General features: G+C 43.9%; 2 protein-coding genes across 2 annotated transcripts; one reads left to right on the forward strand and one right to left on the reverse strand.

Moving 5' to 3' along the window:
• Positions 1-1,661: 1,661 nt before the first annotated feature.
• On the reverse strand, positions 1,662-2,524 carry LOC306959076 (prolyl-tRNA synthetase associated domain-containing protein 1-like; the record flags this gene model as incomplete). Its single annotated transcript, XM_079550764.1, has 2 exons — positions 1,662-2,099; positions 2,438-2,524. 2 exons carry the CDS (start codon positions 2,522-2,524, stop codon positions 1,662-1,664), a joined length of 525 nt encoding a protein of 174 aa, XP_079406890.1.
• A 1,556-nt stretch (positions 2,525-4,080) lies between these two features.
• MTIF2 (mitochondrial translational initiation factor 2) lies at positions 4,081-12,443 on the forward strand (the record flags this gene model as incomplete). The annotated part of the gene is made up of 13 exons (XM_079532495.1): positions 4,081-4,305; positions 4,779-4,884; positions 6,040-6,211; positions 6,655-6,815; positions 7,610-7,786; positions 8,318-8,457; positions 8,847-8,971; positions 9,751-9,955; positions 10,360-10,612; positions 11,153-11,293; positions 11,425-11,589; positions 11,772-11,912; positions 12,274-12,443. The coding sequence occupies 13 exons, from the start codon at positions 4,081-4,083 to the stop codon at positions 12,441-12,443; spliced, it is 2,181 nt and encodes a 726-aa protein (XP_079388621.1).
• Positions 12,444-13,663: the final 1,220 nt, after the last annotated feature.

A 13,663-nucleotide genomic window follows, 5' to 3' on the forward strand; every position in this document is an offset into this window, starting at 1 on the left:
CTTTCACATGTAAAGCTTTTTGGTTTAAAAAACTTGACCAGCTAAATTTGTTGCTTTTTACTCCCCCTTTTGGAAGTGATAATTCATGAGTGCCACAAGGAATAAAGGGAAGGGAGAGTGGCAGTCAGAGGGCACAACAGATTTCACTTTTAAAGGTGCAGAAGACTGTGTTGTATCTGCCTGTGTTAGAAGCGTGTTTGTCAACCTGGAGTTCATTGATCAGCTCACTTAAAAAGAAAATAAAATTGGGGGGAAATAAACTCTGATGGTGTTCCTCAGCTCCCAGAGCTGTCTTGGCCATACGTCATGAAACTGAGTCAGTTTCCTTGTGTATTTAAAATGTCCCCTTTGTCGTTGTTAGTAGTGCATCCTGTAGCAAGATGCAGCAGCAAATGCTAATCAGTACCACAAGTCCTTCTGTGGTTTTCTTCACTCTTCTTTTTTTCTGCTTGTTTCCACCTGTGCTCATCCTGCTGCTTGCCTTAGGGTGTTTTTCTCACACCACAGCCATCTTCCTCAGGCAATATTTAAAAGCCCTTTTACCTCTCATCTCCAAATGTTGTTCCTGGCTCTGGGTACTTGTGACCAGTTTGGCTGCTGGACTTCATGGACTTTCTGCTTAAGAAAGCGTTGGAAAGGGGTTTTACTCATTTAGAAAGGAGAGAGGAGAAGTAATTTCATTAGGAATTCAATGTTGAGAACATGTTGGTCTGGTTCCTGTGATAGCATATACTTTTCTGTACTAAATATATCGCCTATCCTAAGCCAAATCAGACTCCCCACAGCTTTTTGAACATCTGGACATTTGTGTGTTCGGTTCCCCGTCTCCTAAAGGGAGAAACTCAAGTCTGTCCACTGTCACACCCTTCTTTCCACTTACATGGCACTGGTTACAAGGGTACAGTGGAATAGGGAACATGCTCACCCTCCACAGGTTGATGAGCCAGAAGAAATTGTGCACAGAAGCTAATCCTGTGCCAGGTGGTATCTTCTTTCCTTCCAGGAATCAGCAGGAGATGCCACACCCCTGCAGGAAGCTGTGTTATTCCTTAAAGCTCTAGTCCTGGCTATTTGCACTGCTCCTGTGTGCTCTCAGTTCTCCTTCATGTTCTGCCACTTTTGTGGAGGCACACTGTCCTAATGGGCTTAACACAGAAGGCTTAATGATTAGTTCCCAAAGGGAGGAGACTGTGAAATGAAAATGCAGCTAAAAACGTAGACAATCAAGTACAATTTCTGTAGTGCAACTAATTTTCTATTTTCTAGATGAAAATTAAGAAAGAAAAGCAACAGAGCAGGAGAGAAATGGGTACAGGTGAGGAAAAAAAAAAATCCAGACACTTCTGTACTGCGTGTTGATAGTTTAGACCTTTTAAGTTAACTTGTTATTACTAAATTATGTTTAGACCTTCAAGCCCAGTACCACACACAGTTCTACTTCATGCATTTTATTATTTATATAATGCCTTTTCATCCTGCTGGATGCTGGCAGATTGCAAACAGCTTAAGAATATTCTGCTGAATTTTCAATAACCTGAGCGTAGTATTTTTTCCACTGAGTGTTACAATGTACAAAAGAGCAGGTCTGTTTTTCCAAGCTGTATTTATCACGAGACTCCCACCGGTTTTACACTATAAAATCAATGCCGAGCCACGCAAGCCTATTTAACATCTTCATCAAAATGTACAACGATTGGATCGTGACCCGTCGATTTCACAAACTTCAGGAAGTCCTCGGGGCTTAAGCCCATGGTGGCACAGTTTGTCATTGGATGAAAATACACCTTTTCGTGGCCGCCCTCCAGCAAGCCGGCGTCCAGCACAAGCTTCACATCTCCGTGGTCGCAGAACAGAGCCAGCGGTGTGGCACAGCCTTGGCCCACCTGTAGCTTCTCCAGCATGGCTTTCTCATCGGCGAATCTGAGGTTTCCGCTTCCCAGGCCAAGTTTTTTTGCCAGGTGGTTTAAATCCACCTGCCTGTCGTGCAGGACGGTCACCAGCCAGAACCCTTTCTTCTTTTTGTCTTTAAGGAAAAGGTTTTTACTGTGCCCTCCTTTCATGTGTCGGACGTGGGCCATCATTGCCTCAACAGTGAGCACCTGGAAAACACAGTAAGCGGAGCATGAGGCTGTGCCCCGCGGGACTCCCGTTGCGTGCTGGCAGCTGTCCGTAGTTAAACACTTAGAAAATACCCAGTGCGATGCTCAGCCTCAAAACCGTACCCTTTAATGAAGGAATTCTAAAAGAACACGAATAAAATGACGTGCTGCTCCCGCCGCCTCTCTCAGTCACTCTGTACGTGCAGCGGGGTGGGTTGGAAGGGACCCCAAAACCCCGCCCGTGCCGAGGGCTGCCCGTCCCCCGCCTCACGCAGCCCACAGCCCATCCGCGGCCACGGATTGGGCAGCACTGCCAGAGCCTCGACGCGGGGCCCCACCTCCGGGTGTTCCGCGGTGGTGGCGGCGATGCCCAAGTCCCGCAGTCTCTGCTCCAGCGCCTCCCGCAGCCCCGGCGCCGCCGCCATCGCCGCCCCTCACACCACCCCCACTCTCTCGCCCGCCGGGCGCGCAGAAGCACTGAGGCGCGACGTGGCGCCGCCGCCGTGAGACGAAGCCCCGCCCCACGCTGTGATTGGCCGAGAACCGGGTGGACGCTGCGCCTGCGCGGCGAGTCCTGTCACTCGGCGCATGCGCAGAGCGGCTCGGCTGGCGTCAGGCGCGGGGCGGTAGTGGGAGGCCGCCGCGTTCCTCAGAGGCGGCGGGGCTGGCGCTCGGTGGTGCTGCTTGGGGCAGCTCGGTGTTCTCACGGCTCCCGCCCGCGGGGTGAGACGGTTCCTGAGTTCTTGACGGAACCGCAGGCGTTGTGAGACGACTGAGAGCCGTGAGCTCGCCGGGGGCTGCCTGGGGGATGGTGCGGAGCCGCTGTGAGGGGAGATAGCCGAGGTACTGAGGGGAGCTGCGGGGCAGGTGGGTGCCCGGATAGCAGATTGAGTGGGAAGAGCGGTTAAATAGGAGAGTTACACGGGATGGTTAGCGAAACGGATGGATAAAACGACGTGCGGTGTCTGACAGAGGCATCTGGGTGTCAGCTGCCAGTCCTTGTGCCAGGCCTCTGCATTGGGCCCGCACCGCGTCCTTGTCTCTGAGCTGGGGAGGAGTGGTTCAGGGGGTGGGCCGTTTGGCAGAGGAAGAATTGATTGGATGGGGTTAAACGTTAGGAGGAAATTTTACTCAGAAGGGGCGGAGGCCCTGGCAGTGCTGCCCAGAGCTGTGCTGCCCCATGCCTGGAGGTGCCCAAGGCCAGGTGGGATGGGCCCTGGGCAGCCTGAGCTGGTGGGGGGCAGCCAGCCCATGGCAGGGGTTGGAACTCAATGATCCCTTCTAACCCAAGACATTCTATGATTCTGTAATCTTGGAAAGTTACAGGCTTAGCCTTGCAAGATGTCACTGTGTGCATATGACAACACTAATACCACGATGGGGCTGCAGTCCTGCAGCAGTGGTGTGGCTCTTGGAGGTGGCACTTTGCAGATTGCTTTTACTGATGGGGGGAGTTAGGTTGCAGGAAGGAAACTGTTAATGCAGCATGAATGTCCTTTGTTTTTAGGTCGTGTCACCTGGGGTCGTGATTTTAGTAGTTTATATTAAAGTTCAGTAGGGATGGATGGAAGGCTTCTAAGTTGTGGTGATATTAATAAATCCAAGTTTGAAACAGGATAGTGAGAGAGCTGGAAGGTAAAGCCAAAAATGAACAGTGTTACAAAGTAGTTCAACTTTGTCAGTATCAGAAAGCCTGCCTTGAAGCATTTGCGGTCACACAGAATCTCAGACTCACCAAGGTTGGAAAAGACCTACAAGACCATCCAGTCCAACCATCCACCTATCACCAGTAGTTCTCTTTGAACCATGTCCCTCAACACAAACCCAAATGTTCCTACGGTTGGACTTGATCTTGAAGGTCTTTTCCAAACCGATCAATTCTATGCTTGTATGATTGTGATGTTTGTGTGTTTTGTTCCTATGAGCGTTATCCTGGCAGAGAGCAGCTTTCATTGTGTCCTCTTGCATTTTCAGTGAGGAAATGAATCGAAGGCTGATACTGAAGTTTGAAAATCTGATCCATTTCCGTGGTGCTTGCAGACAGTTGCACACTCTTCCCTGCAGGGGAGTTTGCAGAGCACAATGGAAGCCTGTGCAGTCATCTGTGTGTCCCACGCGTTCCGTTCATCCATATCCACAGTGCTGGCAGGGAGACAAGTTGGTCAGAGTTGCCTCGTCACCATGCAGATATCTAGCTACTAAGGAGGTAATTCACAAAACCCAGTAATCTCTGGTTTGATGTGGAATTTCAAAGTGCAAGAAATCAATCTGGGCATTTAATAACAAAAAACAAGGATGCTTTATTAATGATTATACAGGAGCTATTCTAATTTTTATTTTTATTTTTACAAAATGTACTTATTTAAGGCTGTATCGTGACTCATTCTCAAATATTGACATGAAGTACTTTTATCAGCAGCATCATGAATCTTTCAAAGGCAGGAGAAAATGATTTGTTTTCCTTGTTTTGGACGATTGAAAATTAGAAACGACTGAAGGCAGTGTGGATACACATGTGAACTGTTCAGTAGGATGTTTAAGTCTTTCATTTATCTTAGTGTTGTAGATAGAAGGACTGTTTGCAGCGTGCAGCTTGAGACCACTGTCTTTTTAATGTTGTTTTTATTACTTAGTTTATGCCAGCTGTGTGTTCCTATGTACATGTCTAATTCCATGTAGGAGAAGAAAAAGGACAGAAGGAAATTACCGATGACCAAAGGGGAAGTGGAGATAAGGCGGCAGATGACTGTTGAGGAACTTGCAAGAGCAATGGGTAAAGACATAGGTGAGAGCCTCTCTGTTGTTCAGGATGCGTTTCACTGTGGTGTGTCCATCACTCGTACCACCTTCATGAATGGTGAAGTCAAAGATATTCTGAGATGGTGTCAGTGGTTACCAGTTTGTCCCTTTCCAACGTAGGCCTGTACCAAATCACTTGTTTCATCAAATTTATTTAACCAGAGAGGAGGAAGGTGTTGGTAGGCATGATGTCAGGCTGAAGAGTTAAAAATGCCAGGCCATCCAAACTGTCAGGGAGGACATTTCAGTGTAAAGAAGCCGGAACTCTGCTCTCCAGCAGATGGGCTTCAGTCTGGGTAGGCTGCTCTCTGGTTGTGCTCCCAGAGGGCTGAGTTATATTGTGGGAAGAGAAACATTGTGTCCTGCTTTGTTGAAGATGGATCCCTGTGAGTTCAGAGTTCAGGGCTAAGGAGAGAAGGAGCAGAAGAGCATCTGCCTGCGGTCCAGCCCTTAGATCCCTGCCTGGGAGCAGGAAGTTTGATTTAGGAGCAATCTGTGTTCCATTAAAACAGTCATTTGTGGTGGCTTAAGAACTTGCCCACGGCACTTTCCTCTTTAGGTAGTTCCCTAAAGCTGGATTGCAGAAATAGGCTTGTTTCTTTTAACCCCATGAACCATTCCTGGCTGTGGCTCAGTTTAATCATTTTTCAAGGATGTTCTAAGGAGTTATTAACGTGCTTTGACCGTTGACATTTGAAATAATTACACACCTTCGTAATAGCAATTCCTAATCTATTTTATCCAGTTCAATACCTTTCTGCAAACTTCCCTCTCAGAAACAAAGAGAGAACCAAGAGTCTGTCGCATCTCTCTGTGCGTTTCAGAGAGATTTGTAATGATGCTGAAGTCCACGTGTAACAGTTCTTGATTATTGCAGTATGCTCTGTATATCCACTACCAGAGAGAGTGGCATATGAGCACGTTTATCAGATTTCCTTCTTCCTTATATCACATGAGGTGGTCACTTTCCATAGAGTTTTTAGATAGAAGTTATTCCCTGATGAATCTGCCTAAAGCAAGAATGCTTTGTGAGTGAAACTTGTTCGTACAATCTGAGCTGCTCACAGACAAATGATCTTTGTGTGTTTCAGTCCCACATGCTTTTTTATGGGATTATTAAATGTCTTTCTCTTTGTTTCAGATCATATTTATGAAGCCCTGCTGTACTCAGATATTGACGTCAATTCCCTAGAACCAGATTCCATTTTATATGAAGACTCTATCAAGCTGATTGTTAAAAAATCAGGAATGAAGTATAAGTCAGCAAAACTGAGAGAGGAAAAAGAAAGAGAAAACAAAGATGCAGTGAAACGGTGAACTGTGAACCATTCCTCCTTGTTCTTTTCAGCCTGTTTGCTTCTCCAAGGGTTGTTTGTGTACTGTGTTTTCTTCCAGCAGTGTGTAGATGGTACCTGATGTGGTCATAGTCAGGAAGTATGCACTATAGATAGTGCCACAGGTATTACCTGTGACACTGATGCTCAGATTGATTAGTTTTAGGTGTTTTTCTAAGTGGTCCTCTGAAGTAAAGCCAACTCTTCTTCAGGGTACTGAATTGCTGCACTAATTGATGCAGCAGGAAGATGGAATGCTAGGAGGGCAAACTCTGATGTAGCTTGGGTTTGTGGTTACGGTGGGGAGAAGCTAGGCTTACCTCTGCAGTGCTGGCACATGGCACTGGGTTAGGCACAGGGGGCACGGGGTGGCGTGGTGAACTGTCTTGATGTTTATGAAACATCTTTTGTCTTGCTTGCAGACCTCCTGCAGACCCGGCACTCTTAACTCCGCGGCCCCCAGTTGTTACCATAATGGGCCACGTTGATCATGGGAAAACAACTTTACTTGACAGCCTGCGGAAAACTCAGGTGGCAGCCATGGAAGCAGGAGGCATCACGCAACACATTGGTGCTTTTCTTGGTATGATCCAAGTGTACTTGTGTGTGTGTGTGTGTGTGTGTGTGTGTGTGTGTGTGTGTACGATGACTTATCTTACGTAGCGGGCTGACTCGCTGACAGGTCACTGAGGAAATGTTGCAGCATATCCAGTTTATATGCAAGCAATGAAAAAGGAAAGCATAACTTGTAACTGGAATAGAATAGTTCAGTTGGAAGAGACCTCAAGAGATCCAACTGCTGGCTACTTCTGGGCTAGCCAGAAGTCAAAGCATGTTACTGAGGTCATCATCCAGGTGCCTCTTGAGCACTGAGACACCTGGGTCATCAGCCTTTTGTCTCAGGAGCTTACCCAGGGCTTGACCACCCTCACAATGAGGACGTTTATCCTAACACCCAGTCTGGACTCTGGCACAGCTTTGTGCCGTTCCTGTGCTTCCTGTTGTTGGTTAGCAGTGACAAGAGACCTTTCTTCCCTCTCTGTTTGCTCAGGAAATTGTAGAGAACAACCAGATTACACATTGGTCTGCTTTTCTCTCAACTAGACAAATCCATGTAACTGTGTGGATGAAACTTTGAAGTGAATTATGTATGCAGTTGAAATTAGATTGTTTTGGATTATGAAAGATTCCAAGATGTCTTTTTTTCTCCTCTAAGAAGAAAAAGCACTCTTGACCTCCATGACAACAGTCACCTGTCTGCCTAAAATGTCTTTTATTTTTCCCCCTGTAAGTCCTCAAATGAGTAGTGCTTAATTTACGAAAGGTCAAATAAAGCTATGTGAAATGCTGATTATAAAATATATCATTTATTCACAGTGCATCTGCCTTCTGGGGAAAAGATCACTTTCCTTGATACTCCTGGGCATGCAGCTTTCTCAGCCATGCGAGCGAGAGGTGCATATGTGACTGACATCATCATCCTGGTTGTAGCAGCAGAGGATGGAGTGATGCAGCAAACTATAGAATCCATTGAACATGCTAAAAATGCAGGAGGTACTGTGTTCAACTTGTTAATGTTACATTTGTAAATGAGTGGCAAGCCACGGAGTTAATATATAGGGTGTAATCTTGCTGTGCAGCTCAGTACCGAGCACTTGCACACCTTTATTCACCTCTCAAAGGAAACTGCTTGAATTTAGAGCCATAATGCTTGTGAAGAAACTGCCCTTGTCCTGCTGCCTTCTCCATGGGGAAGGTGTCTAAAAATATGCTGAATGTTACACTAACACCGAAAGATATTGAAATATTTGTTTCAGGATTTGCAGATTTGCCAGAAAAACATGTGTAGTTTGTAGGTAGCTTTGTTTTTTTTCTTTTTTTCCCTCTCTTTACTACTGTGGTTCCTCCAAGCCCCTGCTTAAGATAGCTCAGTTGCCTTTGGTTTCCTAAAGTTGCCTAGGGAGTAGATACCAAGTGAGCTGATTTGTTCTGAGTAGTCACAACCTGTTCTAACTTCTTATTGTAACTGTGCTGGTAGCAGTGAGTTTTTGTTAGCTTAATGATGGGTTTGTTCTCTCATTTTAGTTCCCCTCATCCTCGCCATTAACAAGTGTGACAAACCTGAAGCTGATCCTGAAAGAGTGAAGAAGGAATTGCTGGCTTACGATGTGGTCTGTGAGGAGTTTGGAGGTGACGTTCAGGCTGTAAATATTTCTGCACTCAAGGTAAAGTTTTGGTCAAACAACCACTGATGGATGTCTAACACCTGCATCCATACACTTGTTTGACAGTTGGAAGATGAATGCTTGTCTTTCTGGTATCAGACACGTTACCATGAGCTGTTGCCTCTTCTCAGCATCATTTTGAACCTCAGATCTTCAGCGATCACCGTTGATTCATTTTTCCTTGGGCAAACTGTGCTTACTAATGTGCCTTGCAGAATGGAGCAGCAGCCCGAGCAGCCTGTCACATTGTTTACTTTGCTGCCATCTGTGCTGTTGGTACTGTGTTGTCACAAGTTCTGAACTGAATGGCAGATCGTAGTGCTGATTTCGACTTTGGATCCTTTTAATTTGTGCATTACCTTACTTCTGTTTTGTTTTGTCCCATACAGGGTGACAACCTGACAGTTTTGGCAGAAGCAACCGTTGCTTTGGCTGAGATGTTAGAACTGAAGGCAGATTACACAGGTCTGGTAGAGGGGACCATCGTTGAGTCTCGCAAAGACAAAGGGAAAGGGTAAGTTATCTGTGTTCTTTACAACTTCAATGAAGAAGTTTGTAACAGTGCATCAATACTGTGTAGGTGGTCTTTACCTCAATTTTTAGGTTTAAAGTTGTGCTTAAAACAAAACGCATAAAACTGTAGCTAATGAAATCATAATTCTACAGCATCGTGTACAGAAAAGGCATTCATAAAGTGCTTGAGCACAAATCGTTGTATTACTAAAATGAAATCCTGTAAGTTCAGGAAATATTTTCAAAACATGCATCTGTTTTAGCATTTCAGCATCACTGAGAAGTAGAGCTGTCAGTGTTCATAGTTATAATGTCACGAATATGGCACAATTTGCAAAAAAAGGTCTGACATGTTGCTCTTCGAACTGCTGTAGTCCTTTTGCATGTTCTCTTTTAAGAAGGTGTGTTCTCCCCTCTTTAAAAATAAACTGAAGGCTGAGAAGTTGGGTTGGCTTTTGTTTGGTGGTTTTTGTTGGTTTTGTTTTTGAGTGAGGAGGAGCAGGGATTCACTTCATGCAAAGTTACTGAAAGATTGAAGATGTCAAATCTTGTGTTAATCTGCAGAAATGAGGAGTGCAGCCCGGGTTTGGTTATCATTACAAGTCACTTTAAATTTTTCTTAGCTTGCTCATAGAAGGTGTCACAGCAATGTTCTGCCTGTGGTCGATCACCAAAACATTTCTTTATGCTGACTTACCTGTGATAACCCTGGCTACTTTAGTTAATGGAGAGTTACTTGAATTTGGTCTGTTCTTTTTTTTCCCCTCTGCTTTCCGCTAGTCCAGTTACCACAGCCATCATCCAAAGAGGAACTCTGAGGAAAGGCTGTGTTCTGGTTGCAGGGAAGAGCTGGGCAAAAGTGCGTTTCATGTTCGATGAGAATGGCAAAGCTGTGGATGCAGCCTCTCCCAGCATCCCAGTGGAAATCATGGGCTGGAAGGAAGTTCCTTCAGCAGGAGATGAAATCCTTGAAGTGGAATCTGAGGTACAGAAAGAACTGTGTAATGGGAAAGTCATACTGCAGAAAGATGAGAAGGAAGGACATAAGGGTTTTCTGTGTTTGTATGTAGAATATACATATTCAGAAAATATATCCGTCTTCTAAACACCCAGCATAAACTGGTGAAAGATGGGCATTAAGGCCTGAGTCGGGCTATTTCAGAGTTAACCTGGGATATGTTTAGTGTCTCTGCTTTCAGAAAGGCTGTTTTCTCTTTTATGTGACCATGATGTGGCTTTACCTGGAGAACAATCCAGTGCTGAACAGTATCTGTGTTGTAATTTTATGAGCTGGTTTGACAGAAGAAACAAAAGGATAAAATGGGGTTAAGGGGGAGATTTTCAGTGCCGTGATTTGAAAGGTGATGTTTTTATTTTTTTCGTGCCCAGCAAAGGGCACATGAAGTTGTGGCCTGGAGAACATATGTTGAACAACAAGAGAAGATGAAAAAGGACGGAGAAGTTATTGAAGCAAAGCAAAAGGAACACAGAATGGAATATGAGAAGAAGCTACAGAATTTAGCCCATTTGACCTGGAGACAGAGAAAGGCAGCCCTGTACAAGGCCAGCAAGCATCTCATGCCCTTAAAACCGAAAGAGAGAGCAGAAACAGACGAAAATGTGCTGTCCATAATCATTAAAGGTGCTCTCCTGTTCTGTTTACTACTGCATTGGTTCTGTGCTTCTCAGATGCTCAGTCTGCAGCATAGTTCTGAAGCATTAGCAAAACTTCAGTTACCAGAAGTTTGATCAGTTTAAAACTGAACAGAGTATTGAACATCCATCAGTAAGGAAAGCAGGTCAGTGGAAGTGCTGTGGGTGCACATGCATGTGTGTGTAAGCAGGCTGTTTGAGCAGCAGTACTGCGTTAGCAGACCAGAGGAAAAGAACAGCTACGTATTAGTCGGTTTGACCACCTGTACAGTACTGTGTGTGCATTAAAAGTAACAGCTGAGAAACTGCACAAACTTGACCTGAACAGTAGGTGTGGAGCTTCTGGCCCTATTATATTTATTCCACTTTTGTAATGAAGAGACTTCTCAGATGTGCTTTAAAGTATTGCAAGAAACATGAAGAGAGTACTAAGTAGATGTGGGTTATTTTGCACAATGTAGAGTTGCCTTAATTCTCCAGTACCACATTGTTTATATGAGGTCAGCAGCACTGCTGTTTACACACACAGGTGATGTGGATGGATCTGTGGAAGCTATTCTGAATGTTCTGGACAGCTATGATGCAGATGATGAGTGTAAATTGGATGTCATTCATTTTGGAATGGGAGATATCAGTGAAACTGATCTAAGCCTTGCTGAAACATTTAATGGTGAGTGTATGTTTAAAGATAAATTTACAGTTAGCAGAAACTGAAGTCTGACATTCAGGAGGTGGCAAATGCTTTCACTCACTTTAAAAAGTCATTCTTGGTGATCAGTTGCTGATTGTTATGTTTGACAGGTGTTGTTTATGGATTCAGCGTGAAAGCAAATGAAACTATTAAAAAGATGGCTGCTAAAAAGGGAGTAAAAATTAAACTTCACAACATAATCTACAAACTTATTGAGGATTTGAAAGATGAGCTGAGTAGCAGACTACCCCCATCTGTGGTGGAAAACACAATAGGTGAGTTTTCACTGACTGTTCAATTACATTTTTGCAGCCTCACATCTATTCTCCAATAAAATGTTCCTGCTGTTATCAGATATTTAATACTTCTCTATAGCTGTTTTCCTGTTTTGGTAAAGAGCTTTGGTAAGTGGAATAGGGTAACTTGGTTTTACTTAATTTTTTTTTTTTTTTTTAAGGGGAAGCTTCTGTTCTTGACATCTTCTCTGTAACAGTAGGAAAAACCAAAGTTCCAGTAGCTGGGTGCAGAGTACAGAAAGGGCAGCTGGACAAGAAGATGAAATTTAAGTTGATCCGTAAAGGGAATGTTATTTGGAAAGGTAAGCAGGATGGCCCTGTCCACAAGTACTGGTTCCTGTAAAATCAGTGTAAAAGGTGTGCATCTAGTTGTAGTTGTCAGATGTGCTGTTCAGAATGGAATTATTCCAAGTACAGGAAAGTGGTGGTTGTCATACCTGTTCCAAGCCAGCATGCCTGATAGAAAATCAGCAGCAGCCCAGATTCACCCACTAAAAAGCTCTGATGCCTGACTTCCATTAGCTGCACGTGCTCATCATCCCTAGGATTTCTTGCTTTCATTTTCTAGCTACATCTAAAATCTTAACAAGGTAAGACAGGGAACACCAAGCATCTCCATGCTCTGATGCTGTTAGTGGACTCTGCCTCTCCTTTTCTCTTTAGGATCTTTATCATCACTGAAGCATCATAAAGATGATGTCCAGGTAATAAAAACAGGTATGGATTGTGGATTAAGTTTGGACAAGCATATGGAATTCAATATTGGAGATGAAATCATCTGTTATGAAGAAAAAGAAATTCAACAGACAACTTCCTGGAATCCAGGGTTTTAAAACAGGGTTGGATACCTAACGCTAAAGGTCGTGTCCTGTTCCTGCCTTGAACTCTTTAACATTAAATGAACTTAGTTATGGAAAAAACTGTGTCCCTGTACCTGCTGCTTCTGTATTGTTCCACTCTCAAACCTCATCCACCAGTCAGTTTATGTCCTTGGAACACAAGATTACACTAGTGACGAGCACTTCATGTTTGTGAAACAAGGTACAGCTATTTCTGATGCTTGTCTCTAGGTTTCTGAGCAGCCTTCTTCCCCCACACTGGTTCTGTACCATTTTTCAGAATGTTGTCAGCTTTGTGAGGTCTGCCCTCTGCCTAGCACAGAAATAGGACATAAAAAAAAAATTGAAGTCACGATTTTCCTGGTCAGACCTGCAGTAGTACCATCTGTCTTCTCAGTTCCTATTTAACAGGCCACTTACTTAGAAGTTTTTTCTCATCTGTCACCACTACCCCATCTTTCTTTATAAAATGCAAACTCACTCTGCCCCTACAAAACCAATTCCAGGACTAATTTACTCACATTTTGCAGATGCTGTGAAAAACAGGTAAAAAATTACTGTCAGAGCTGACCAGAAATGAGGAAAGAATATTTTGGTAGGAGTGTTTCCAAAATGTGTATTTCATATACTGAATCTTAAGTAGTATATAGATGAGCCACACAAGTAGAGATGGACAGGACTTTGGCCACTGAAGTCTGCAGGATTTCATCTCATTTTTTTGGGAGACTTACCTTGAGAAGGCATAGAGTAAAATGTAAATAAAAAGAAACAGCACTCTGCTCTTTTAAGAGCTGGTGTTTTCACACAGATATATTCCATGCAGCAGATACTATAGCTCAATCTTAAATATGAGTTAAAAAATGCAACAAGTTTTACCTGACAAACCACCACCTTTGGTTAATAAGTAGCCTATAAAAATGGTTTGTATTATGTCTTCTCCAGTCACAGGATTACTCAATGACTTAGAGAGGAAAATTTTTCTGGAAGATAATCTAGCATTACGATATTGCTGCATTCTAGAGCTACAAAAAACATCTTACTCAAAGGCACTCATCAAGTTGGTGCTTCAGCTCCAGACTGAAATGACTTCACTGGAGGTGGTAGCGACATCCAGAATTTAAAACCCTTCTAGCTTAGCAGAGAGGAAACACCATGCAGAAATAAATCCTCACACAGTCTAGAATTTGAGATTTTTATTGTCTAGTACATTTACT

Source organism: Tetrao urogallus (genome assembly GCF_951394365.1).
Source record: "Tetrao urogallus genome assembly, chromosome: 2".
In the NCBI taxonomy this organism is placed as follows: domain Eukaryota; kingdom Metazoa; phylum Chordata; class Aves; order Galliformes; family Phasianidae; genus Tetrao; species Tetrao urogallus.